General features: G+C 45.9%; 2 protein-coding genes across 3 annotated transcripts in view; one reads left to right on the top strand and one right to left on the bottom strand.

Moving 5' to 3' along the window:
* The window catches only part of NSUN5 (NOP2/Sun RNA methyltransferase 5), a 31,551-nt gene extending 29,612 nt beyond the window's left edge, over positions 1–1,939 (top strand). Inside the window, exons 7-10 of the mRNA XM_067705888.1 lie at positions 674–852; positions 1,077–1,287; positions 1,364–1,504; positions 1,580–1,939. Coding sequence (XP_067561989.1) covers positions 674–852; positions 1,077–1,287; positions 1,364–1,504; positions 1,580–1,694 — 646 coding nt within the window. The 3' untranslated portion in view covers positions 1,695–1,939. The remainder of the gene's footprint in view (positions 1–673; positions 853–1,076; positions 1,288–1,363; positions 1,505–1,579) is intronic.
* Positions 1,933–26,276, bottom strand: part of POM121C (POM121 transmembrane nucleoporin C) — a 49,731-nt gene continuing 25,387 nt past the window's right edge. The window contains exons 1-13 of one of the 2 annotated variants that reach the window (XM_067705881.1): positions 24,370–24,999; positions 22,977–23,192; positions 22,514–22,672; positions 20,822–20,902; positions 19,205–19,376; positions 10,493–10,584; positions 9,770–9,843; positions 8,790–8,914; positions 8,573–8,675; positions 8,148–8,324; positions 5,575–7,242; positions 4,484–4,606; positions 1,933–4,128 (exon numbers count right to left, since the gene is read on the bottom strand). In XM_067705881.1, the coding sequence (XP_067561982.1) occupies positions 4,031–4,128; positions 4,484–4,606; positions 5,575–7,242; positions 8,148–8,324; positions 8,573–8,675; positions 8,790–8,914; positions 9,770–9,843; positions 10,493–10,584; positions 19,205–19,376; positions 20,822–20,902; positions 22,514–22,672; positions 22,977–23,192; positions 24,370–24,938 (3,657 nt within the window). In that variant the 5' untranslated portion in view covers positions 24,939–24,999 and the 3' untranslated portion in view covers positions 1,933–4,030. Of the gene's footprint in view, positions 4,129–4,483; positions 4,607–5,574; positions 7,243–8,147; positions 8,325–8,572; positions 8,676–8,789; positions 8,915–9,769; positions 9,844–10,492; positions 10,585–19,204; positions 19,377–20,821; positions 20,903–22,513; positions 22,673–22,976; positions 23,193–24,369; positions 25,000–26,276 lie in introns of those variants that run through there. The other variant, XM_067705882.1, reaches the window with a different exon arrangement.

The raw sequence follows: 26,276 nt of genomic DNA, 5'->3' as shown, positions 1-26,276 counted from the left end.
GCCATGGTCAGACAGAGTGGGGTGGGGTCTGATCCTATATTTTATAGGAAGAAATAAGGAACTCAACTCCAGTAGGTCATGAAGGCTGAAAGGAGGTCTTCCCTTTAAATATTTCCTCGTGGACCTAGGGCAGTTCCCTAAGCTTCCCAGTGGGTTACACGTGTGAGATGTGAATCCCTTAGCCCTTGGGGCAGAGGGCCCTGGGCAGTTATTTCTAACCACTGACCTTTACTTTTTTTAACTTTGTTTTAAACTTCACATGACTCACTTTAATTTTTTAATTTATTTTTGGCTGTGTCGTGTCTTAGTTGTGGCACACAGGGTCTTGGTTGAGGCGTGCAGGATCTTTCGTTGCGGCGTGGGCTCTGTAGTTTGAGGCACGTGGGCTCTCACTGAGGTGCGCGAGCTCGGTCATTGTGGTGCACAGGCTGTGCGACCTTAGTTCCCTGACCAGGGATCGAACCCACGTCCCCTGCATCGGAAGGTGGAATCTTTACCACTGGACCACCAGGGAAGTCCCCCACTGACCCTTTTTAAATATTGAGAATTTAAAGACATTTAAGTATGATTTTCTGTGTGTCCTGACTTCAGGTACGTGTCACTGTGTCAGACCTGTGGGCTCTTACGTGTTACATAAATTCTCAGTTCACCTCAACTCTGCCCTCCTCCCTAGGAAGATCTTTGCCTTTGACCTGGATGCCAAGCGGCTGGCTTCTACGGCTACGCTGCTGGCCCGGGCCGGGGTTTCTTGCTGTGAGCTGGCTGAGCAGGACTTCCTGGAGGTCTCGCCCTCAGACCAGCGTTATCGTCAGGTCCAGTACATCTTGCTGGATCCTTCTTGTAGTGGCTCTGGTGAGATGGGGGAAAACGCGGCCAAGGGCCCCACAGATCCAGAGCAGCCTTAGAGCGGGGATGGGGGTGTGTGTGGCGGTGGTCGTTCGTTTTGGCCTCGGGTTTAGTTCTGGCTCGGGTTTAGTTCTGGCTCATGTTATCCTGTGAATGGTCAGATGTGCTCATCTGTATGTGGGGATTTCATACGAAATCAGGCAGCGTGTGGTGAAAGCACTCTTCCCTAGGGATGCTGACCAGACAGCTGGAGGAGCCCGGGACCAGCGTACCGAGCCAGGAGCGCCTGCGAGCACTGGCTGCCTTCCAGCAGCGGGCGCTGAGCCACGCGCTCACGTTCCCCGCCCTGCGGCGCCTCGTCTACTCCACGTGCTCCCTCTACCAGGAGGAGAACGAAGACGTGGTGCGAGCCGCCCTGCAGCAGAGCCCAGCAGCCTTCAGGTAGTGGGTGTCCACCAGGGTCTTGGGGCGAGGGCCGCCCTCTTACTTAGAAGCCCGTTCCATTTCCTCTCTGCAGGCTGGCTCCTGTCCTCCCCTCCTGGCCGCACCGAGGCCTTGGCACTTTTCCAGGTGCTGAGCACTGCCTCCGGGCCTCCCCTGAGACCACGCTCACTGGCGGCTTCTTCACTGCTGTACTTGAACGGGTAGAGGTGCCAAGGTGAGTGAGCAGGGGGCCTGCTTGGAAGACGCTGGAGGATTGGGGCACATCTAACTCACTCTTCTTTTCTTCCAGCTCCGTCTCACAGGCTGAAGCATCAGCCCCAGAAGTTACACCCAACCCAGCTCCAAAGAGAAAGAAGAGGCGGCGAAAAGCAACAGCTGCTCCCAGCTCACAGCCTGGCATGTAGCAGGTGCTCAGAGCCTTGACCCCTCAGGTCCTCCTCTCAAGCTTAGTCTCAGGCCCTCAGCCCCAGGCAGCAGTTTTGTTTGCAAAGGCTCTTTTTATGGCTGGAGGAGGAAAACTGGTAACCGCGTTTCTCCAGCTGGAAAGAGCGGATATCCCTGTGCTGTGGGTCCCTTCCCTGGGCTCTGTTCTTGCTGGTGAGATGCACTGCTTCCCACATAAATAAAAGGCAGGACATGGTCTACGATAGATCACAGTTTTTTTTAATGACATAAGCGAGGAGAACAATCTCACGTTCATACTAAAAATTCCAACTAGACTCACAGGAATTCAGTCTGTATTTGTAATGGAAAGTCCCAGCCTCCCGTCCCTGTCCAGTGCACGTACATGTCCACACCCGCACTCACGCGCTCACACTCAGGCTGTGCCAGGACGCCCGCTTCAGGGGGCTCCTGGATCAACTGTCCTGCCTGTGGAACTGAGGTAAATTACCTAGCTGTAGCTGCAGGTACTAAGCTGAGAGGGGCTACCTTATGTAAGGTATAGGCGCAGGTGTTTGAGGCTCGGGTCCCTCCTCAGCTCCACACACAACAGTTAAGTACTAACAGAGCTCTCCTTGGGGCTGGGGAGGCACAGTCCCCTGCCTGCCACACAACATTCACGCTCATTCACCAAGGGGAGGGGGACTAGTTACATCTACATCACATTATTTATAAAATAAGAATTACATTTTGTGTTTCCGGAAGGAGCTCTAGTCCCTCAGGAAAGCTGCCTGGGACAGCATTTGAGCCTCTTCTTCACACAGGCATAACTTAACTATACAGCTAAATTTCTAGTCAATAGCATTTATACTTAACCACCTCAATGAACCAAGCTTGAAGGAATTTAAAAGGCAATTTAGCTTAAATACAAAAATAAATTTTTATTTTGTTAAAAAATGTTTAAATATTTTTCCTTTTAATTTAGACACACGCATTCATACTTCTCCCAAAGAGGATGGGCATGGCAGCAAGGGTTTTGGGCCTGGGGTATGTGGTTTTGGAACCAAGGAAGAAGGAAGGAAGGGGTGGAGGAAGTAAGATACCATTTTAAAATGTGGTTAATTTAGGTTTTCTAACAGATACTACAAGTGATCTAGCCTACGGTGAAGTTAGGCAGGTGGGAAAGAAACAGCAGAGGGAAGAGGCCTTTGCTTCCCCTCAGACCCATCCTCCTTGGGCTGCCAGCCCTTAAAGTCAAAACACCATTTGAAAATTCAGGACTCGGCACTTGTAGCCATAAGTGGTGCTACTTTCCACATTCAATTAGCGAGGCCCCAGGAACTTGAGAAACAGGTAAGTCCGGCACTACCAACATGCCGCCACTCATACAATTCAGTTCTTCCTCCAAACTCGATTCAAAGAGCAATAGACGTGAGCATCAGACAAAATAACACAGGACAAGGCTTTAGACATACGATCCCGGAGAGGCAGACGAGCCCAATGAGGCCAACGGGGACGGTGGGCAAGGAGGCAGCTGAAAGCAGCGGGGGCGTCCTGCCTGCTCCAGGAGCTTCCCTCTCCTGGGGAAGGTATCACCCCTGGGTCTGCCAGGCTAACAGTCTTGAGCCACCAAGCTTTTAGGGGCCAAACTGGCAGAGAGGGTCGGGGATGAAACAGCGGCTCGGACTTGGCAGGAGGAAGTGGAACAGCAGGAGCAGCACCCGCTGGGGTCTCCAAAGGCAAAGCTAGAGTCAGGATCATTTTAAATGGAATCGATCCTGCAAGGAACCAGTAAGGGATGAAGCAGCGAGAAATGGGGAAACAGAATCCCCTAATGGGACCAGAGGGGGAGAACCACTTTTTATAGCCAAGCCAAGCAAGGTAAAGTTTTAGGGATAATCCATCCCCCAATCCCATCAAGTGCATATCAGAGATGCAAGTGGGTGAGGGCTCTACCTGCTGCCCTCCGGCAAAGCTGGCTCTCAGGGAAAAGGCGGGAAGGGAGGCCGCCTGACCAAGCTCATACACTAAACGAGAGTCAGGGAAGGCAGTGGACGATATGTACAGATGTTTCTTTAGTTCTCTCCAGCCTCACCAGTGGAACTGTTCAAGTAAGGTAGTAATAGGCTTCTGCCCCGCCACATCCTGCCTCCCCCTCCTCCCTCGAAAGGCCCGAGGCTTCTGCTTCCTGGAAGAGGGAAACAGCCCCTGGGGCTGCCACCACCTCCCTGGTGGCCGAAGCCAGAGGTCTGGGGCAGGTCTGCGTTATGGAACTGGAAGGGTCAGAGGCTCTTCCTAGCAGGTGCTGAGGTCCAGATTTGGGCAAGGGAGGCGGGGGTGTGGGGGGCAGGGGCAAAGGCTATTTCTTGCGGGTGTGCTGCCTTCGGGCCTGCAGTCGCTGTCGAGCCCCTGGGGTCTTGGATCCCGCACCAATGGAAAAGGAGGGAGCCGCCGATCCTGGAAAGATTCAACAAGATCTCATCAGGGTAGCTGCTACCTGAGAGCAGTCTCTAAAGAACACCGGATGCTGGGAGAAAGCCTCGCCAAGCTCTAGCAATTCTTCCGGGGGAGGGCTTATTAAAAAGGCAAAATCCCAAGACCACAGATAGGCTGGGAGCAAGGCCCAGGAAGGCATTTTTACCTGGCGTCCCAGCAGTCTGGCTCCTTCTCATCTCTGCTGCCCAACTCCAAACCTGGCTTGTGCTGGACTCCCAGACAGCGCTCGGAGAGCCGGAGCTGCCAGCCCACCCCACCCCATCTTCAGAGAGGAGATACACAGGTCACACTGGCAACGAGGAGACTGGCCGCTTACCGAAAGGTCCAACTCCGACAAAGCCTTGGGCGGGTGTTGAGGATGCCCCAAAGGAGAGGCTGCTGCCTGATGCGCCCACCCCAGGAGCAGGGGTGTTCTGACCAAAGGCGGGTGTGGAGGTGCCTAGGATGAAGAGACAGCAGAGAACTGTAGAGACCAGGCCGGTGAGCAGAGGGCCTCAAAGCAGAGGGTTATAAGCCTAGTGGGGGGGGGGGTCTGCTCCCAGCAGGGCCTTCCCCGCAGGGCCCCTTAGCTCCCATTCAGCCTACTGGAAGGAGGCCTTAACACGCGTTGCCCCAGGTGGGCCTCCCAGCCTGCTAACAGCTGTGCCACGGTGGAGACAAGCCCCTCAGGTTGCCTTCTGACCACCTACGGCGTAGGGCCTCTGCATTCCCTTGGCCACCAGACACAGCGACCGTCAGTGGACCGCCACCTGTAGCCTGACCCGGTTACCTCCCTTCCACCAGGACTAGAAGCGTTATGCCTCTTCTCCTTGTTCACCGGTCTCCTCCCCTCCACCCGGTGGGTCCCCTGATCTCCCCCCGGGGCCCACTGGGACTCAGCCACCAGAAAACGCCCCGCCCTCACTGAGTGCTGCCATCCGCACCAGTCCCGCGGGGAGGGCCGCCTGCTCTCCCAGCTCTTCCTCGTCCCGGGGTGGGGGTGGGGGGCCAGGCTGGGGCGGGCGTCTTTCTGGCTTCCTGGGGCCCAGCCTGGCCCCCGTCTCTCCCCCCACTCCCGCCTCCCCTGCAGGCACTGCACTGGCTCCCCGCTCGCCACCGCAGCAACTCCGGCTCCTGCTTTTCCTCAGCCTCAGAGAACCTCCGGGCCACCGCCCCTGCTGCTTTACTTGGTGAGTTGCAACAGGCGGCCCTCACACACACCTCCCCCCAGCCACAGCCCAAGCTCTTCTTGGGAGGTTAAATTTGTTACTTCCTCAGAAAGGCATCCCTCCACAGTCATCAATCACATACTTTTATTGCTACCTGCCACACTATTTACACATTTAACACCTGTTTCTTCACTACCACAACGTAAAGCTCCCCAAGAACAGACGCCGCACAGCAGACCAAGTCAACTCCTGACCTTACCTCCAAACACAGGTTTGCTGTCCGGCGTGCTGGCCACGTTGAAGGCAAAGGGTGTGCCCTGGCTGGGCGCGCCCAAGCTGTTCTGACTCAAGCCTCCCCCGAAAGGGGTCGTGCTGCCAGTGGTCCCACTCTGTCCCGCTCCAAAGCCGAACGCTCCAGAGGCAGAGCTGGTGCCTGGGGTGGCCGCACTGATCCCAAAGCCCCCACCACCGGCTGGGGCTGCCGGTCCCCCAAATGTGAAGGGCGATGGTGTTGTGCTGCCGAACACTGAGCTACTGGTCCCACTGCTGGCGGTCTGGGTTGTAGCTCCAAAGCCAGAGGTGGTGGCTGCACCGAAGGAGAAGGCAGCTGTGGTGCCGCCAAAGGCTGGCTGGGTGCTGGCAGGGGTGCCAAAGGCAGAGGCCGTGGCCTTCAGACCGCTGAAGGCCGACTGCGCAGTGCCACCAAAGGCTGGCTGGGCCGGGGCTGGCGCTGGAGCCGCAGTCGGGGCCGGGGCTGCAGAGTTCCCGAAAGTGAAAGAGCTGCCGAAGCTGGGGACAGGGGTCGACTTGGCAGCCCCCTGCTGCTGCCCATCCGCAGCCCCGAAGGCGGGCTGGGGGTTGGCTCCTGGGTAGGACGGGGGAGGTGGCTTGGCGCTCGGGCCGAAGGGAATGTTGAACGCTGGGGCGGTGGTGCTACTGAACGTCAGCGTGGGCTGGCTGCTGCTGACTGGGGCTGAGGCGGTGAGGGTGCTGCCAAAGCCACTAAAGCTGGCTGTGCTGCTGCTGCTGCTGCTGCTGCTGGGGGCGGTCTGGGCGGCACTGGGAAGGGACTGGCCAAAGGTGGCGACTGCTGTTGAAGCGGGCATGGCGGGAGGCTTGCCAAATTGGAATATGGGGCCCACGGCTGGGGTGAAGCTGGCACCGGAAGCAGGGGGAGTCCCAAAGAGGAAGGGCTGGGAGGCGGAAGCGGTGGTGCTAGTCACGCTGCTCGGGGTGCTGGTCGCGGTGCGCACACCGAAGCTGAACGCGGGCTTCGGAGCAGAGTCTGCGGAGGCGCTGGCTGTGGTCATGGACACCACTGCAGAGGTGGCGCCAGCCTGGCCGCTGAAGAGAGGGGCGCTCGTGGTAGTGGCTGGAGTAGCTGTTTGCTTGAGGGAGAAGGGAGTTAACATGGGCACAGATGCAGGTGGCCCCATGTTGCTAAAGATAGGCTTGAAAGTGAGGGGTGGGCTGCTAGTCGTCATGGGGACGGCTGAGCTGGAAGATGCCGCGGCTGTGACCTTGGAAGGGCTAGAGGGCAAGGGGCCCTCATTCTCGCTTTTAGGTGGGACCACAAAAATGGGCTTGAACATGGGAGATGCTGAAGACACAGCAGGGGCCGCAGAGGCAGGAGGGTTAACAGGTGGGGTGCTCAGCATTCCAAACAGAATACTCTGCTTGGGGCTGGGAGACGGGGCGGACGGGGCTTGGGATTTGGCAGATGTCTCAGCCTGAGGGTCCGGAGGTGACTTGGCGTCAGTGACTGGTCCTGGGGAAGAAGCAGGGGTCAGCCCCAAGAAAGTGGTGGTGGATTTGGAGTCTTCGGAGGTGCCTGGAAGGGGTGCTGACTCTGAAGAGCCCAGAGGGGCCAGAGGGCTGGGTGTCTTCGGAGGCGAATGGGCCACAGTGGTTGCCACGCCAGCAGATTCTGGGAAGAAGAGTAGAGAAAGTGAATTTGGAATATCTCAAACATGATGCAGTGTTCAATGCCTAGCACAGTGCTAGGGATTCAACAGTCAACAATTACGACTAAATCTATACCACAGGCCTTTAAACTGTCCATTCCTGAAAGTCAAAGAAGTGTTCATAATTTCTACCCTTCACAGGTCATAAGAAAAACAGAAGAGGATAAAACCTGGCCCAGTTGGGGGTTAAATGTGTAGAAACTGAGAAAAATCCAATTACCTGAACTCAAGTCCAATTAATTATGTAGATATACCTTATTCATCTAACAAAGATGTACTATATTACATTCACCCACCAGGCGCTAAGTACAGAGCATATGACCATGAATGAGATGGTCTCTGCCCATGAGCCCTGGGAGAGGCTGAACACCTAATATATTCTACACTATGATGAAGTGCAGTAGAGGAGTGTGTATATATGCAGTGCCAAGAAGGCAAGGGGCTGGAACAGCCAGCAGGTCCTTGGAAGCCTATTACCTTGTGCCTGCCGTCTAGCAAGCATGTGACAAGACACCTTAACCATGTGACCGTTTATACTTCAGGGACACCTCATGAGGTGAGCACTGTTCTTATTTTACAGATGAAGACAACAAGGCTCGGAGCAGCTAAGGGACTGGGTTTCAAATCAAGAGCTATCTGGCTACCAGAGCTAAGCTGCCTTCCCCAGCTTTAAGTGTCGCAGCCCTTCCCTAAATGTCCTGACTACAGATTTCTAAAGCTCTTAAGCCTGCACCAGCTCAGGTTTGGGAAGTCAGAATAGGTTCAACCTTTGCAGCAATTTCCAGCAACTGATGGGCACGGTGCTTTTACTTCCACCTAAACAAAGGCTGATGTCGTTACGTGCTCTAAAGTAAGCTCTCCCACTCACCGGGGAGGGATGGTAGGCCTGGGGAATTCTGCATCTTCTTCAAGCTCTCCAACAGTGGGTTAGTGCTTGGGGCTGGGAGGGAGGCTGGGGATGAAGCAGTCCCAGCAGCAGGCAGGGTAAAAGTGAAAGAAGACTGACTGGTAGGTGGGTTCTCAGTGACAGAGTTTGAGGCAGCATCTAGGGAAGAAAGAAAAGATGACATTGTCCTCCCTTGTTTGGGAATTCTTTCCAGTGGCATATCATGGAGCACGGGGAGTTCAGGGCCTCAGGACAACTCATTTAGAAAGGCTTCCCTTCAGTCTCAGTGCTCACTGTTCTCCAGATTCCACTGAGAACCCAAATGGACTTCCTAGATGAGAAAGACCAAAATAAAACCAAAAGAAACAAACCCTCTCTGGGGTGTGAAACTGATCTACATTCCTTACCAGTCTTATCCTCCAAGACCTTGTTAAACCACTGTAAAGAAGCTTTCTTTTCCAAGTCTAAGTCTTCAGCAGTGATTGAATAACCAAGCTGGGGAGGTGGAGGCTACCAAAGAGAAAAAGAAGTTGTCAATCAGGAGAAACTGGAAGAATCCTATATTTAGCCTTCCTAAGACAGAGTTAAGTGGGGGTGGGCAGAGGTAGATGGACAAGACCATACCAAGGTCAGCTGGTCCCCTCGCCTGGAGGGCAGCAACTGAACCTTCCGTTTACGCCGCCCAGAGCTGCCAGGTGTTGATGGGGAATTCCACGAGTTCTGTTTCTTACATGTGGTTTTATCTGCAACTAAAAAAAAAGAAAGACTTGTTTTCTTCCTCCTCTCTGCCAGAAATGGATAGGTTTGTCTATCCCATTTTTATAAATTTTGTTTTGTTTTGGTTTTTTTGTGGTACACAGGCCTCTCACTGTTCTGGCCTCTTCCGTTGCGGAGCACAGGCTCTGGACGCGCAGGCCCAGCGGCCATGGCTCACAGGCCCAGCTGCTCCGTGGCATGTGGGCTCCTCCCGGACCGGGGCACGAACCCGTGTCCCCTGCATCAGCAGGCGGACTCTCAACCACTGTGCCACCAGGGAAGCCCTATCCCATTTTTAACATTGAGTTTTCAATGGGTATCTCTGAAAGATTCGATCTTCCATGATTTGGGCTCTTGGATGGTGTCTGAAAGATTATATAGTCAAGGGCTTCCCTGGTGGCGCAGTGGTTGGGAGTCCACCTGCCGATGCGGGGGACACGGGTTTGTGCCCCGGTCCGGGAGGATCCCACAGGCCGCGGAGCGGCTGGGCCCATGGGCCATGGCTGCTGGGCCTGCGCTCCATGGTGGGAGAGGCCCACGTACCGCACAAAAAAAAAAAGATTATATAGTCAAGAGGATATAAAGGCAGAATTGCTCCAAATGCAGGTATACAACTGCTTGCTGGACAATAATTATCTGGATTGGTCACAGATACCTCAACCTAAGCTTATCTGTAGCCCACCGTTACCACACGTTATACTGTACCTGTCTGTGTCACCTTTCTCCCTTACCTGACTATAAATTTCTGAAGGACAGAAACTCCTGTCTCTGTATCTAACAGGCCGTCCACAAGGCAATGCTCAACACTTCCACCACCAAAAGCCACCCTAGTGCATTCATCAACTCACCCTTTTCTCCCTGGGACTCCTTGTCTGTTACCAATGGAGTTGAAGAACTAGAATGATGAGAAAGCTCCTCTTCTCTGTAGGAGGAAAAGGCAGAATTAAGTTTAAGAAAGACTTGCTGACAAAAAGTACTGGATAACTTCTTGTACCTGCTTACCTACCAACTGGTCTAGAACAACCATGATATAAGACCTCAGTATGCCAGGAGAAAAAATAAAAGAAGTCAAAAGAAAATTCCAACAGAAAAGAATGGAGGCAGTTCATGGAAACCAAGGAGAAACCTTTGTCTTACAACAAGCACAAATCAGTGATCTTCAAAACCTTACTTACAACCCACCAAGTCCCTGAAAGTTCTAGTCACAGATCTGATCCCTAACAGAGTGACATTCAACTTGACTGTAGGTACCTAGAAGGTCAGCTGGAGTCAAAAACATGGAAGTCCGCTGCCCGATGACATCGTTTGCTCTGTTCATTCTATTCTGTGTGGCCTCTACTCTTGCACCCCTGTCACTCACGCTACAGTGTGAGGAAGAGAGCCAGAGGCCTCTACAGTTGGTACAAAAGAACTGTAAGAGATGAGAGCGATTCAGGCGGGCCTTTCCCTGTCCTCTGGATGTTAATTTCTTTGATCCTCCAAATCAGAGTTGCAGAAAGCCTAACAGCCGAGTAAACGTCCCTCTTTTCCTGACCGCTCAGTAATCCACGCAGCAAACAATAATGGATTACCTTATTTTCTTTGCTGGCCGCTCTGGTGTCTGGGAGCGGGATGAGGCTGGGCTAGAGAAGGGAGATGAACCGGGTCCACTCCTCTTCCACAGCTAAAAGGCAAACACAAATAACGTGACTGACCCTAGTTGATAGTTTATCATCTGACCTTCAATATAATGCTGTGGTTCTATTTATCACTGCATATAAAATCTCCTTTTAGGTAACTAAAAAAATATTTCTTTGTGAAGGAAGGCTCCTGAAAAGAAAGTCAATTGCCAGTATTAACTACAGGAGAAAAAGCCTGAAAAACTAACGGAACGCTAACTAATAAATGTAGAAGGAATGAATGTACTTTTGGCGTATATTAAAAAGGGGACTGTCACATTCAGTAATGGTTTAGAGCTATGATGTGCATACACGTTTACTCTATATTGTCTGTGGAAATGATAAAAGTAAATTAAACTGTTCCAATGAAGATAAGCTAATAAACTAATTTAGTTTTGCTCTCATTAAATTTTCAGTTTTACTTTATTAACTTTATTTTTTTAAAATATACGATCACGGGGCTTCCCTGGTGGCGCAGTGGTTGAGAGTCCACCTGCTGATGCAGGGGACACGGGTTCGTGCCCCGGTCCGGGAGGATCCCACATGCTGCGGAGCGGCTGGGCCCATGGGCCATGGCCGCTGGGCCTGCGCGTCCAGAGCCTGTGCTCTGCAACAGGAGGGGCCGCAGCGGTGAGAGGCCCGCGTACTGCAAAAAAAAAAAAAAAAAAAAAAAAAATATATATATATATATACACACACACATATATACGATCATGACATCTATGACTTTTGCAGCATCAGTGGTATTTATCGTTATAATTATCCATGCATCTGTCTCTTCACCAAGTGGAGTCCCCTGATAGCAAAGGTAGTCTGTTTTCATCTCTGCCTCCTTCGAAGAGGCCTAGCAGCAAAGTACTTGACAAAGAGCAGCTCTCTGCAAATAGGTTCACTGTCTCTGGCCTATTTACAAAGATACTGAACTATCACCATAGGCAATTTTCCTACTGAGAAGCTTCTAGTGATTTCTTACTCAGTAAAATTGCATCATATAAGCACAAACAGGGAGGCAACAATACTTCATAAAAATTTTAAAAAGGTAAAGAGGGTTTTAAATCAAAGACAGGTGGTAAAGCAGTAGAGTAGTTCCATAAGACTAATGTCAGGAAACCGAGACTCAGAATAAGCTTGAGGAAAAAGCTGAAATCAGTAATAGTTTTTTACGTTATGCTCAGGTAAATAACGAGAAAGGACAGCCATCTGAAAAAACAACAAGTGCTTAGGCCTCACACCTGTATTTTTAACGAAGTGCCAAAGGTGATTCTAACCTTTAGCCAGGGTGGAAGACAACCTGGTTCAACAATTAGGAGGAAAATGTTCTATCTCTACTTCATAGACTATACACACACACAATCCAGGTGTCATAAAGAACTATTTAAAAAAACCAAATGAGCTCTTAAATAACTTGGGGTAGGGAAAAGACTTTCTATTCCAGAAACAAAGGAGAGAAAACTGACAGACTGTCGTAGGACAACTAAGAACCTCTCTAAATAAAAATGTCTCCATGTGGGAAGGAGACTTTACTATATACTCTGTACCATCTGAATTTTCAACCACAGTAATGTTTCCATAAACTAGAAATAAAATGTATGTGGACAGGAAACAAAAACACTCCAAAATGAAATAAAAACATAACTAGAAACAAAATTAAAAGGTAGATATATTCAACTAAAGTGGTAAGTTAATATCCTTAACATGTAAAAGTGAAAGTCTTGCAATTCCATATAAACATAATAAACATATCAAATGAAAAGTGGGCAAAGGCTATACCAAGGCAAGTCATAAAAAGAAACAATCTATGTATCCAGCAGTCAATTTAGTTCTGCACTGTAATTCAATTTTTGTCAAGTTCCTATTTCATAAAGGTACTATCCTTTATACTTTACAAAGAATAGAAGCAAGACCATTCCCATCATCAATAAATTTATAATCTAGAAAAGAGATAGGATGGTACACAAATTGACTATAATAGACAAGAGATGAATGAAGTCTCTAAAAAGGAGTCCAAGAAGAGAGAGATTATGCAGAGTTCGGTTAGAAGAATAATAAAGGATGAAGGTGACATTTGTGATGGTCCTTCATAATCTGACAAAAACACCTGAAGAAAGACAAACTTTACAGGCTTGCAGTAGGATGGACACATGATTCCGGATGGAGAACAGGACAAGAAAAGGCAACAAAGCAGGAAGTAGGTGCTCTTACAAGATAACAAATATGCTGCTTTGACTTAAATATAGGGTATATGTAAAGGAATAATAAGGGATGGGGTCAGAAATGCAAGCTAGGGTTTTGAGGTTTTGAAGGCCAGGGTTACTATTCCTACTTTGGAAAATGACAAGTCTTATATAAGACTTACGAAGATATCAATGTCACGCACAATGAGATCTAAGGACAGTTCACTTTCTCTAATTGGCACCAGTCTAATATTTGTAATGATTTTATAATATCAAAGCTAGAACTTCTAGTTTGGGTAGCTGTGGGTTGGGTATATACTACTGCTCCTCTGGAAAAATACAATTAAGTCAAATATCTCTACTACCACTTGCACCAAATAGAAGGGCTGTCATCTCTGTTGACTACTGGGCATGTTTACTGCTTCAGTACACATTTCTTTGAAAGAGAAGTTTCAAGATAAAGAACTTTCATATTACTCTAATCTCCGCTTCCAATGACTTCCTTACTTTCTTGATAATTTAAAATAACTCATGCCATGGACCATTTCAAAGATAATTATGATCAAAATTGAAAGTACACTATGCTCGCCGTTCTAGAACTTCTCCTTCTGACAGCATTATATATTCAAATATCACACACAAACAGGGGACTGGTAACTACTTACAATAAAACACCCAGAAGCTATTAGTGTCAGTGAGTATATTACTTGCCGTAGTGACGTCACAGGCTCTACCAGGGGTGAGGGTGCTTTAAAACAAAATCTGACCATGTTTCAGGCTATGGGTTTGTTTGTTTTTTAATGCATAAGCACCATTTACTTAGTTTTTATTGATATATAGTTGATTTATAATGTTTCAGGTGTATAGCAAAGTGATTCAGTTATACATACATATATGTGTGTGTATACATTCTTTTTCAGATTCTTTTCCATTATGGGTTATTACATATTGACTACGTTGTTTCAGACCAACCCTGCTGTGGAGGACAAACAAAAAATGCTGAAGAAAATATAAAATACATATGTTTGAAGGTATGGTGGTATGGAGAGCTTCCAAGGCAGTGAGACACTGTGGAGGTAAGACAGAGGAGAGGAGCCAGCAGGTGAGGAGCCTCAGGGCGACTGCTCCTTCCAAAAGTAAAAGCTGCAGTTGAGAGGCTGAGAAAAGCTTTCGGCAGCCCTGTAGGGCTGGGAAGACAAAAACCGGAATTCAGGGCTTTGCAAAGTAGAGGGGCCCTAATATACACCTTAGGCTTTTGGTTCGAATCCCAAAGGCTACATAGTAGGGTACAGGGCAAATCAGAAATAAACCAGCCCTCACAAGAACTGACAACCAACTCAGAATCATGTCAGTTCCAACTGTACAGGGGTAATCTGTCCCAATCCTAGCTGCCTGCCAGAGGCAAAAGACAGACCTCTCTGGAGGAAGATACTATCATTCAGAGCTTCAAGTCATTGTCCCCCCACCCCTCCAATGTCTGACAGTAAAACAAAACAACAAAAAAGTATGTAAGAAGATAATATTCAAGGACTTCCCTGGTGGCGCAGTGGTTAAGAATCTGCCTGCCAATGCAGGGTACATGGGTGACAGCCCTGGCCCTGGTCCAGGAAGATACCACATGCCGTGGAGCAACTAAGCCTGTGCGCCACAACTACTGAGCCTGCGCTCTAGAGCCCACGAGCCACAACTACTGAGCCTGCATGCCACAACTACTGAAGCCCATATGCCTAGAGCCCGTGCTCCGCAACAAGAAAAACCAACGCAATGAGAAGCCCGTGTACCAAAACGGAGTAGCCCCCGCTTGCGGCAACTAGAGAAAGCCCGCGCGCAGCAACAAAGACCCAACACAGCCAAAAATAAATAAATTTTAAAAATTAATTTCTAAAAAACTAAAAAGAAAAAACAATACTAGAATTAAAAAGAAAGAAAAAAAAAACTGTTATTATTGTAGACAACATGATGTACATACAAAAATCCTAAAGAATATACAGATGAATATTCAGAATTTAGCAAATTTTCTGAATACAAAAATCAGTTGTATTACTATATATCAGTAACAAATTTCTAATATGCTATTTATAATAGCATCAAAAACATGTACCTAGGAATAAATGTAATAAAAAATATGTAAAACCACTGCACAGATAAGTTAAAGATGATGTAAGTAACTGAAGACTACCCCATGTGCATGGACTGCAAGATTCAATATTGTAAATGTCAACTCTCTCCAAAATAATTGGTAGATTAAGGGCAATCCCAATCAATATCTTAGCAAAGTTTTTGGTATGGAAATTGACAAGATGATAAAATTATATAGAAATGCAAAGGGCCAAGATCCAAGACAATTCTCAAGAGGAATGAGAGAAATGAGAAAGTTGGATGACTTACTCTACTAGATATCAAAACTTAAAGACTGTGTGGCACGGGGCAGAAAAACAGACCAGTGCAACAAAACAGAATCTATCAACAGAAATGGATCTACAGATATACTGACACAAATTATGACAAAGGTGGTGCTGCAGAGCAATAGGAAAAGGACGGGCCTTTCAATAAACGTTGCTGAGTCAAATAGATATTTAGATGGAAAAATACTAATTTTGATCCCTACCTTACATCACACATAAAAATCAATTTCAAGGGCTTCCCTGGTGGCGCAGTGGTTGAGAGTCCGCCTGCCGATGCAGGGGATGTGGGTTCATGCCCCGATCCGGGAAGATCCCACATGCCGCGGAGCGGCTGGGCCCGTGAGCCATGGCCGCTGAGCCTGCGCGTCCGGAGCCTGTGCTCCGCAACGGGAGAGGCCACAGCAGTGAGAGGCCGGCGTACCGCAAAAAAAAAAAAAAAAAAAAAAAGTCAATTTCAAGAGGATTATAGATCTAAATTTAAAAAGGAAAAATAATAAAGCTTCTAGAAGGTAGCATAAGACAATATCATCATGACCTTAGGCAGGCAAAGACTTCCTCAACAGTACACAAAATACACTAACCATAAGTGAAAAGGATGAAACGGTGAGCCACAGAGTAGGACACTTACTTGTTGCAACACATATAATTCACAGAGACCTTGTATCTAGAACATATAAAGACCTTACAAAAATCAGTAAGAAAAAGACAGACAACCTAATAGAAAAGAGCCAAGAAACTTGAACAGGCCCTTCATAAAAAAGAAAATACAAATGGCCAATGAACAGTTGATACCTCTATTTCATTATTAATCAGAGAAATACAAATTAAGACCACAATGAAATACTACTTCACACTCACTGGAATGGGTAATTAAAAGAGACAGGCAACACCAAGTGTTAGTGAAGATGTATAAACACAGGAACAAAATCTCATACTGCGCTGGTAGGAGAATCAGCTGAAACATCACCTTGAAAAGAATTATACAAGGAATAACCCTAGACCACTGGTGGTCCATTGGTTAGGACTCTGCGCTTCCAGTGCAGGAGGCACAGGTTCGATTCCTGGTCGAGAAACTAAGATCCCACAAACTGTGCAGTACGGGGGAAAAAAAAGACTTATACAAAGCAGCACTATTCACAACAGCCAAGACATGGAAACAACCTAAATGTCCATCAACAGATGAATGGATAAAGAAGATGTGGTACATATATACAGTGGAACACTACTCAACCATAAAAAAGAACGAAATAATACCATTTGCAGCAACATGGATGCAACTGGAGATTATCATGCTAAGTGAAGTCAGAAAGACAAATACCATATGATACCACTTACATGTGGAATCTAAAATATGACACAAATGAACCTATCTATGAAACAGAAACAGAATCACAAACAGAGAACAGACTGGTGGTTGCCAAGGGGGAGGAGGTTGGGGGAGGGATGGAGTGGGAGGTTGGGGTTAGCAGATGGAAGCTTTTATATACAGGATGAATAAACAAGATCCTACTGTATAGCACAGAGAACTATATTCAATATTCTATGATAAACCATAACAAAAAAGAATTTTTTAAAAAAAGGATGTATATTATGTACAATAATCACTTTGCTGTGTAGCAGTAATTAACACAACATTGTAAATCAACTATGCTTAAATTAAAAAAAAAAAAACGTATACAAGAATGTCCATAGCAGCATTATGCGTAACAGCTCCCAACTAGAAACTCAAATGTCCAATGGTAGAATGGATAAATTAATTGTGGAATATTCATATAATGCAACAGTATTCAGCAATGAAAATGAAAGACCTATGACCACATGCAACAACACGAATGAATCTCACAAGTAAAATGTTGAATGAAAGAAGCCAAACACAGAAGAAAGCATATTCTATTTCCATTTATATAAAATTCAAAAACAGGGAAAACTATATATGATGCTAATATTGAGGAAGGAAGAAGGGAAGAAGTAGTAACTGTGAGTGGGTATGAGAGGGGCTTCTGCATGTTGAAAATGATTTATTACTTGACCTGGGTGGTAGTTACATGAAGCTGTACATCTATATTTGTTTTTCTGCACATTATACCCTAATTTTAAAACAGCTGTTAGATAGATTACATGACATGGAATGCTATGCAATATATAATGATTAAAAAAGATGTAGAAAAACCATATATGCTATGATTCCATTTTGTTAAACAGACCAGAAATCTTGTGTATCATCTGTGTTTACATACATAGTAGGAATGTTAACAATAGGTGCCTATGGGATGGACACTGAGATAGCCAGGACAGGGGAATTTTTACTTAACGGTTATCTATACTTAAAAAAAATTCTGAAACCAGGAAAGGTAATATTGTAGCACATGTTACAAATTCCAACAAGAACTCAGTAAAAAGTTTCCTTCCTATCCAATAGTTATTACAGCTTCTATTACAGTTTCCTGTCAACATTATTCTATGCACATCAAAAGATTAAAGAAACCAGCAGCATGAATAGAGGACACTATACACACAGTTCTGCACCATGCTTTTTAAATATAATATTTTGAGCTCATTCACATCAGTGCCTATTAAAGCTGCCTTACTGTTTTTAACAGTTACACAGTATTTCAACTTATGGAAATAATGTAAGTCATTCAACCAGCCCCTTAAAAAGGTATGTTTACATTGTTTCCAAGCTTCTGCAAAAATAATGCTACAATCAACACCCTTGTATATGTCTTTGAGTATATGTGTAGGGTTAATTCCTAAAAGTAAACCTGCTGGATCAAAGGGCATGTGCATCTCTAATGCTAATAATAATGGCCACACTGCCCTCTAGGGAACTGTACCAACTGATGCTCCCACTTGTGAGACCTAAGTTTCCCCACCAGGGATCCAAACCAGGGCCCCCGGCAGTGAAAGCGCCGAGTCCTAACCACTGGACCACCAGGGAATTCCGAGAAGCCTGCTTTTGCAAACATTTATTTTTATGGTTTCTATTTTACATTTAAATCTTTAGTTCATTTGGAATATGTTTCTCTAGTACTGTATATGAAAAGCTGCTCAAACTCACTCATAAGAGACACAAATTAAATACTATTCCTCACCTATCACACTCATCTTTCATTTATATTACTGTAAGAGTCTTCTGGATAGATTAACTTATCTCAAAATTTTTCTCCCCTTGAAAATCTTCCTCCACACATGCTTTATTTTTTCCTAGCTACAACATATTGGGTACCCACTTATTAACAGGCACTGTAATGGGTACTTTTCAAACACTACCTTCAGTCTTTACAACAATGATTTAGAAATGAGACAAAGAGAGTTTAAGTGATTTACTTGCCCAAGGCCCCAGAGCTACTAGGTGTCAGAGCCAAGACTGGAACCCACATCTGTCTGGTAGCAAAGCTTGCTCTGTTCCCTAGGCTATACTACGTCCTCTTTCTAAAAAAGAATTACAACCACTTCTTTTTTTTTTTTTTTTTTTTGCGGTACGCGGACCTCTCACTGCTGTGGCCTCTCCCATTACGGAGCACAGGCTCCGGACACGCAGGCCCAGCGGCCATGGCTCACGGGCCCAGCCGCTCCGCGGCATGTGGGATCTTCCCGGACCGGGGCACGAACCCGCATCCCCTGCATCGGCAGGCAGACGCTCAACCACTGCGCCACCAGGGAAGCCCCAACCACTTCATATTTTTAAAACTTTCATTAAATTCTCAATGCCTATAGGATAAATTTCTTTTATGATCCAATGCAATCTGGAGTCAATCTACCTTTTGATTAAATTAATATCATTTACTGAATTATTCGTCCTTTGCCCATTTGTCTTGTATCAGGTTTCCACATATGATTGCCTTACTTTTTGGGCTTTCTATTCTGTTCCACTGGTCTATAGTTATCACTCAAGGGTTTGTATCTTCTGTTAGTGGTAATCCCAATATCTGACAGACAGAAGATATCTACAGATAACCAGGTAGTAACTACCAGGTAGTAAACACTGGCTGATCGATTAATTAATGCTAGGAACCCATTTCTCCCACAGCGCAAGACAAAAGTACCTGAGAGAGACCTCGAGTAGAACTGTAAGAACTGGCAATGGCATTGCGGCTGGAGCTAGGGATGCCACCTGTGTATGTGCTTGTCAAGGAGCTCACAGAAGAGGTGCGGGATCTCTTATTCGAGTGATCATCTGAGCTCTGGGAATTGAGACCTCTCTTCAGAGACCCAGGCCTAATAAAAAGGGGAAAAGATAGTTAGATGTATTATTAAAGACATTCTTTTAAGGCTTTGTCCATGGACACAAAATCTTCCTTAAAAAAAAAACAAACTTAATAAAAGAGCATAATGCTCTTAATTTTATTATTAACAGTTTGGCTAAATATATCTGACAGTCAAGAAGAGAAAGCCAAATATTTTAAAAATCAAATATATGAGTCCACTGATATAATATTCTAGAAAATGCACACTAATCTACAGTGACAGGAAACAGATCAGCAGACACCTGGAGATGCGGACAGGATGGAGGGAGGTATTACTAAGGGGCATGGGGAAACTTTTGGAGGTGATGTTTGCATGCATTATCTTGACTGCAGTGATGGTTTCCCAGGTGTATGCAAGTCAAAATTTATCAACTTGTACACTTTGAACAGGCAGTTTATTATTCGCCAATTATACCTCAATAAAACTGTTTTTTTTAAAAATCAGAGTTAAGAGAAACCAACCATTTTTTCTCAGCTTCCAACTGAAACAGAAATTCCCTGTACATCTTTCCTGTAGAATAAGTCATCCAACCCCTGTTATGATACTCAACCACGGACCAGTTTATTCTTATACTGGATGAAAATGTATTTCCTCTAACTTTCACCCATGGATACTATTTGGAGCCAAACTGAGCAAACTGTTTTTCTTTTTTCACGTGACAGTCCTTCCATAGTTTGGAGACCATTATCCAAATTTCCTTATTCTCCTTGAGATTTTTCTCCTCTGGGCTAGTATTCATACCCCTTCAAAACTGCCTTACCCACCACCAGCCCATAAAATCTTAGCTGCTCCACTCAGAATGCATTTCAGTTTGTGTACATGCTTACAGTGTAGTACACCAAACCAAACCCACTCCACAGACAATCTGAGAAGAGCTAAGACGAGCAAGACTACCACTCACCGGCCTCATTCTAGTCTTTGTTCTTCTATCAGCGCAGACTAGGAGCACATTAGCTTTTTTGGCAGCCATAGCATACTGCTGACTCAAATTAAGCATATACGTTACCACAAGGCTTTTCACACATATTGCTGAGCCACTTTTCCTCCCAGCCAATTCCTCCTCAAATGTATTTAAACTCAAATGTAGAGATTTAATATTTACCTTAAATTTCATATTGTTACATTTTATCCATTGCACAAACCTTGTGATCTTTCTGTTTATATACTTGGTTATTAAATATATTTATAAACCCTCTTAGCCTTAGTGTGTTTTATCCATATCAATGAAAAAATATTAAAAGGAATTAGAAGATAGTTATTGTGGCAAATTACTCAAAATGTTCCTCTCTGACTTCAAAGATTTGAACCTGAACTAATAAAACAATGCAAAAAAGCAAAGAAAGTCTACAGGACAGTAACTCTGATGATTCCCTTTTTCCAAACAGTCTGTATCTCACCCATGGATTCTCACTTACTTAGGCACAAAAGAAGCAGGGACTCCGTTGGCCACCAGGGGCTCAAATGCTGAATGTCCGCTCCCACTGCTATCATGGCGCCTAGTCAAATCAAAAAACTCTCAATTAAATGAAGTTACTTTTCTTTCCCCTTAAATCATATTCCCATATTCTTGGGACCCTATACTATTCCTATGAAGCATAGGTTCCATGCTAGACAAGAAGGGGAATGCTTCAACTCCAAAGATTCCAAAAGGTAAATTTATGCTAACAGTGTCCAGGCAGTAAGAAAAGTATGAAAATACTTCAAGACCTTTTGAACTCTTCAGGTGTATCAATTATTTGCTAACTTCTCACCAAAGTATCAGAATCACAAATTTAACATCCTACCGTCCCCAAACTGAAAACAAAAACAACCCTTTAGGGATTAACCCACACATCCTATAGTGCTCTAGAGGTTAATATGGCAAGTCTATTAAGGAAAAACTTTACATATCACATACAAGAAGGGCCTATGCATGGTGCACAGAATCATTGCATATTCCCATCATGGGAAAGATAGTACAGAATCCTCATTTATAGGCTCACTGGGGTCAAGCAAAATTACCACCCTGCAGAACATGAGAAACCTATCTGCACCATAAAAAGTTATTTCTTCTCCCACCTCCACACCTCCCCACCCCCTGCCACTCCTACTTAGCTAGTTGACATTAGCTCAAATTGCTCACTTGTCAATCCTATCTCTAGTCATGATAACATGATTTTCCCGTTACATACATACACTTGCACTGATTAACATTTCCCTACTCAATTTTGTCACCTACAGTATCAAAGCTGACCAATTTTGAACCTATAGGATATGAACAATCTTCTCTAGGTAATGGGGCCAATGATTTTACATGTGGGGTCCACTGTCTCCTCAGAGAGCACTTCTTTGCCCACCTTATACAAAGAAGCCTCCTTCTCATTACCCTCTGTTATATCACTCTGTTTTTTATCTCTATACACTTATAATTGATAATTATCTTGCTTATTTTATTATCCTTATTTTTTGGTCTCTTTTCCTCAAACAAGTCCCATGAGGACTCCGTCTTGTTCAAAGCTCTCTCCGCTCTACCTAGAATAGGCTCTGGCACATAGTGGGTACTCAATTTATTGAATTAGAAAAATGACTGGACTCCTTAACTTACTCCTTTGCAGCCTGTTAAAGCCTTAACACCCATTTTCATTAAGTTATTGAAAACAAAATAATGAAATTGGTTTTACTCTCATTACTAGTAAGTCTACCATACCCTAGTCCTCACTTTTCTTTGCCAAGCACTCCCCTCAGCACAATCACAATACTGCAACTGGTGGTTACCCAAATAATTAAACAGCACGAGATTGTGAGGCGAAGACTTTAAGCATGCTCTCTCAAAAATAAAATTTAACATGTTTGTATCAAAAGTATGAGGCTAACATGGCTAACAGTTATTGGCGTATCTCTAGTACTTATGGAAAAGGTAAATTACAAAATTTATCTAACATGTGTCTTAGGAAATGAACAGCATTAAAGCCCTTGTTACCAAGCTCTTCCATGAAAGCCAAAGAACAGGACCTACTAAGGGCCACAAACTGGAGCTGGCCTCTAGATCTTCTGGAGAGTGATCTATATTTCAACAAATCCCAGAAGCCCACCTGAGAGGCCTGTTATTACTCTGTTGGGACTGTTACCTTCTTTTATTTTCCTGGCCATCAGCAAATATTTGGTCTTCCTCCTCCACTGTCCTTTTCTTCCTCTCTTTGAGGGCATTCAGTACTGTCTCCTTTGCACATGGGTCTGGGGCACTAGTTGATGGTGAGGACAGTGTTGAGTTGATAATTTGCTCTCGTCTACAGTGAAAGATAAGATTCCAGCATCAAGATATTTTAATTACCATGCCATATAGCACAGACTTCAGTCACTGGACATCAGAAGCTAACCAACAAACAAAAGTATAATTTATACACTCACAGAAATTGCCCTTTGCAATTAAAGCTACAATCCAAGGCAAACAAAACAAAAAGATGGTTCAATTACTAGAATTTGGGATTTCTCATTCAAATAAGCAGCTACTTCTTTTTCTGCTTTGTCACAGGAATAACCAAAGAATAAAGTGGACAAATAGGAGTCTATTCTTCCAACGACAATACTCACATCGGAGAACGAGTCAATTTGCTATCTGGAGGAGCAATCCTCACTGTCACTGGGCTGCACACCATTTTGGAATTACGAGCAGATAGCACAGTCTTCTTGTGATAACCATTCCAGCATACTGTGGGAAGTACCCCCAGCAAGGAATATTGGGTCTGTTGAATTGGATATCTTCTTCGAGGTGTTATTACAAACCGATGTGATAAAGTCCCACAATCCCTGTGAAGAATGGGAGATACCAAAGAAGCTTAAAGGAATGTCAGAAAATTTAAATGACTAAAGAACCACGTGGGTTCAGATATTTTCCAGAGAGTTTAAACCTCTTTCAAAGCAACAAAGAACACATGGTATTTTTTTTTTTTTTTTTTTTTTTTTTGCGGTACACGGGCCTCTCACTGTCGTGGCCTCTCCTGTTGCGGAGCACAGGCTCCAGTCGCGCAGGCTCAGCGGCCATGGCTCACGGGCCCAGCCGCTCCGCGGCGTGTGGGATCCTCCCGGACCAGGGCACGAACCCGTGTCCCCTGCATCAGCAGGCGGACTCTCAACCACTGCGCCACCAGGGAAGCCCCACATGGTACTTTTATGGCAACTTTCCCCCATTTCGTCTAAGGGCAGAAAGTGACAGCTGCTTAACAGCTGTCCCTACAATGGACTTCAACAATTTGAGAGGGAAATTGAAAACCTTGCCCACACAAGTAAACTACGATGGAAGAAAAGTGTGTGTTAGGATGTGTAGGGAGAAACTTTTCAAGAATGCTTCACTCTTCTATGCTAATCCATCAGTAACATACACTCAAAGTTAAACATTTTTATCACCTAATAACACCTAAACATTCATCTTCTCAAATAAATGTACTTTTCAAGAATCTAATAGTTTCACCAAATTTTTGTATTCTCTTGTATCACTCAGCTATTGGGACTAAATGAAACTGTCTCTTTGATTTGATCATCTTTATCTACCAAGTTTTATCAATCAAAGAGGTGTTTCCTGGGAACACCTCTTTGAGCTCGGCTAACCATAGAATTTCTCTTAGTGGTCCAAAGAAAAAAAATCTAACAAAACATACTCTATGACTACAATCGAAAGATAAAGACATTTTCACTAGAAGTAGGGATACTTAATGGTTTATCAAGTATTCTGCTAAATCTATATTGTATGAAAATTCAGACAGGTTTAAGAACTAAAAGGAAGGAAACAGCTGTGGCATCACATCTCATTCCAAAGGGTAAAGGGGGGCAGGAGACGACTGACACGCATCAAGGTGTTTAAGATGGCAAAACGACACAGAATCCACTTTGGACTTAATGAAAAAGAAAATTGGATTTGAAAGTCAAGTCCCTAATTCAAAGCCCGTCGACAGAGAGGAGAGTGTGGGAAAGATCAGGGTTATCTTACCGGTGGGAAGGCCTCCTAGAGGACCGGAGGAGAGGAGTGGGGAGGAAGGAGTGAACTTGAACGCCACGGGGATGCGCCGACTGAGCGGGCGGCGCGGTGCGGGCGGGTGGGCGTCGGCCCGGCCTCTCCCGCAGGTCCCTGCTCTCCGGGGCGGGGGCAGGCTGCGGGGGGCCTGGCTTGCCCAGGTAACTGCCCAAGAGGAGCAGTTCAGCGGGGTCGGGTCCTTCCAGCAGGCTCCGCGGCTCTAGAAGATTTCCGTTTACTGCCGACTTGGCCGGAGGCGAGGCGAGCAGTGTTCGCTGACGCCTGGCGTTCCGAACCAGCGAGAAGGCGCGCGAACCCCGGGGCTCGCGGCTCAGTCCCCACCAGGCCGCGGTAGCCCCCACAGCCAGCCAGGCCAGCGCAGCCGCCGCCGGCACCAGGTACAGCACGAGGCCGAGCAGCGACAGGACGAGAAGTGCCGCCCCAGCCGGCCCGCCGCAGCCCCAGCCCCGGCCCCGGCCGTCCCTGACACTCGCTAACGGCCGCCGTCGGTCGCCTCCTCCAGCCGCCGAAGCCGCCGGAGACATCGCGGCTCCGCGCCGCGGAGAAGACTTAAATATCCCAGCGTGCACCGCGCCGCGCGTCGCGTCACCGCGCGCCGACTGCGTCACTGCGCACGCGACTCGGACGAGCGATAGCGTAGGGAAACGCTACTGCCGGGCGACGCGCTAGACCCGACCCATTAAAGAAAATGCCGCCTCGCTAAACGCCGAGTTGTGATTCTTGTCCCTCGTGTACACCCGCACAGCACCCATCCAGAGGTGAGCCTCTTGGAAGAATCTTGTTAGAAATAAAAGCTCCGGAAAGCGACTACTCACGTAATGCTTATTTTCTAGGGGCCTAAACACCCTAGAAGAGATTATCAGGCACTTTCACAATTGCTACCTGAGGCTGCTAGTTTTTTCAGTTACTCAGTTTTCTGCCAAAGTATAAACTGCTAAAGGGAGTTGACTTCAACAGCAATAGTAAAAATCAAGACCAACCCAAACTATCCACCCTCATTAAATGTGGATCTGGTACTAATAAATTCCCGATCAAACTGCCTAATAGTCTAATAAACTGCAGATCAGACCTGAAGCTGCAATAGAAGTTTGCGTTTCTGCAGTACACATTGATAAAGGGGGGCAATTATCTACCAAATTTCACATTATGCTCCAGAATCGGGTAGATTTTTAGGATTTGTGATCAATTTACCTTTGTTAAGTTTGGTGGCCTGAGAAAGTAGATTAGTGTTTGTCTAGGTCCGGGGAGTGTGTTGGGCGTCAGGGGATGGAGAGTGACTACTGAAGGGTAGAGTTTACTTTTGGCGGGGACAAAAATGTTTAAAAATTAGATTATGGTGATTGTTGCACAACGCTGTGAAATTGTGTGGTATTTGAATTATATCTTAATAAAACTTTAAAAAAAAACTTGGTGGTCTGCTAATTTAGGCTTTGGCCTAGCTCAGCTTCCTTGGCCATTCATTCATTGATTTACTCATTCTATTACTGATACACATTAAAGAGTAATGGGGGAAAACACAGGGTCTCTGATCTCTAGAAGCCCTGAGTTTAGCAGGGAAGAAAAATGTGTAAATAGAAAGTTACAATTCATCGTGGTAAGAGTGATAACAGAGGCACAAAAACGGAAGGAATGATAAAGGGGAAGATGGGCTGGGAGGTGATACTTGAGCTAAGAGAACTGGCTTAAAGCAGGTTGAAGGCAGATGAAGAAGGATTTTGCAGAAGCACAGAGATGGAAAGGAGTATGACACAAGAGTTTGCAAACAGTTTGATATGGCTGGAGATTACGATGTTTGGTGGAATAGGGAGGTTGGAAAGATAGGAAAGGCTCAGAAAAAGATGCCTTTGGAGCAACTGGGAGAG

Source organism: Pseudorca crassidens, chromosome 15 (genome assembly GCF_039906515.1).
Source record: "Pseudorca crassidens isolate mPseCra1 chromosome 15, mPseCra1.hap1, whole genome shotgun sequence".
NCBI lineage: Eukaryota > Metazoa > Chordata > Mammalia > Artiodactyla > Delphinidae > Pseudorca > Pseudorca crassidens.
This window is presented reverse-complemented; position numbering and strand designations above follow the sequence as displayed.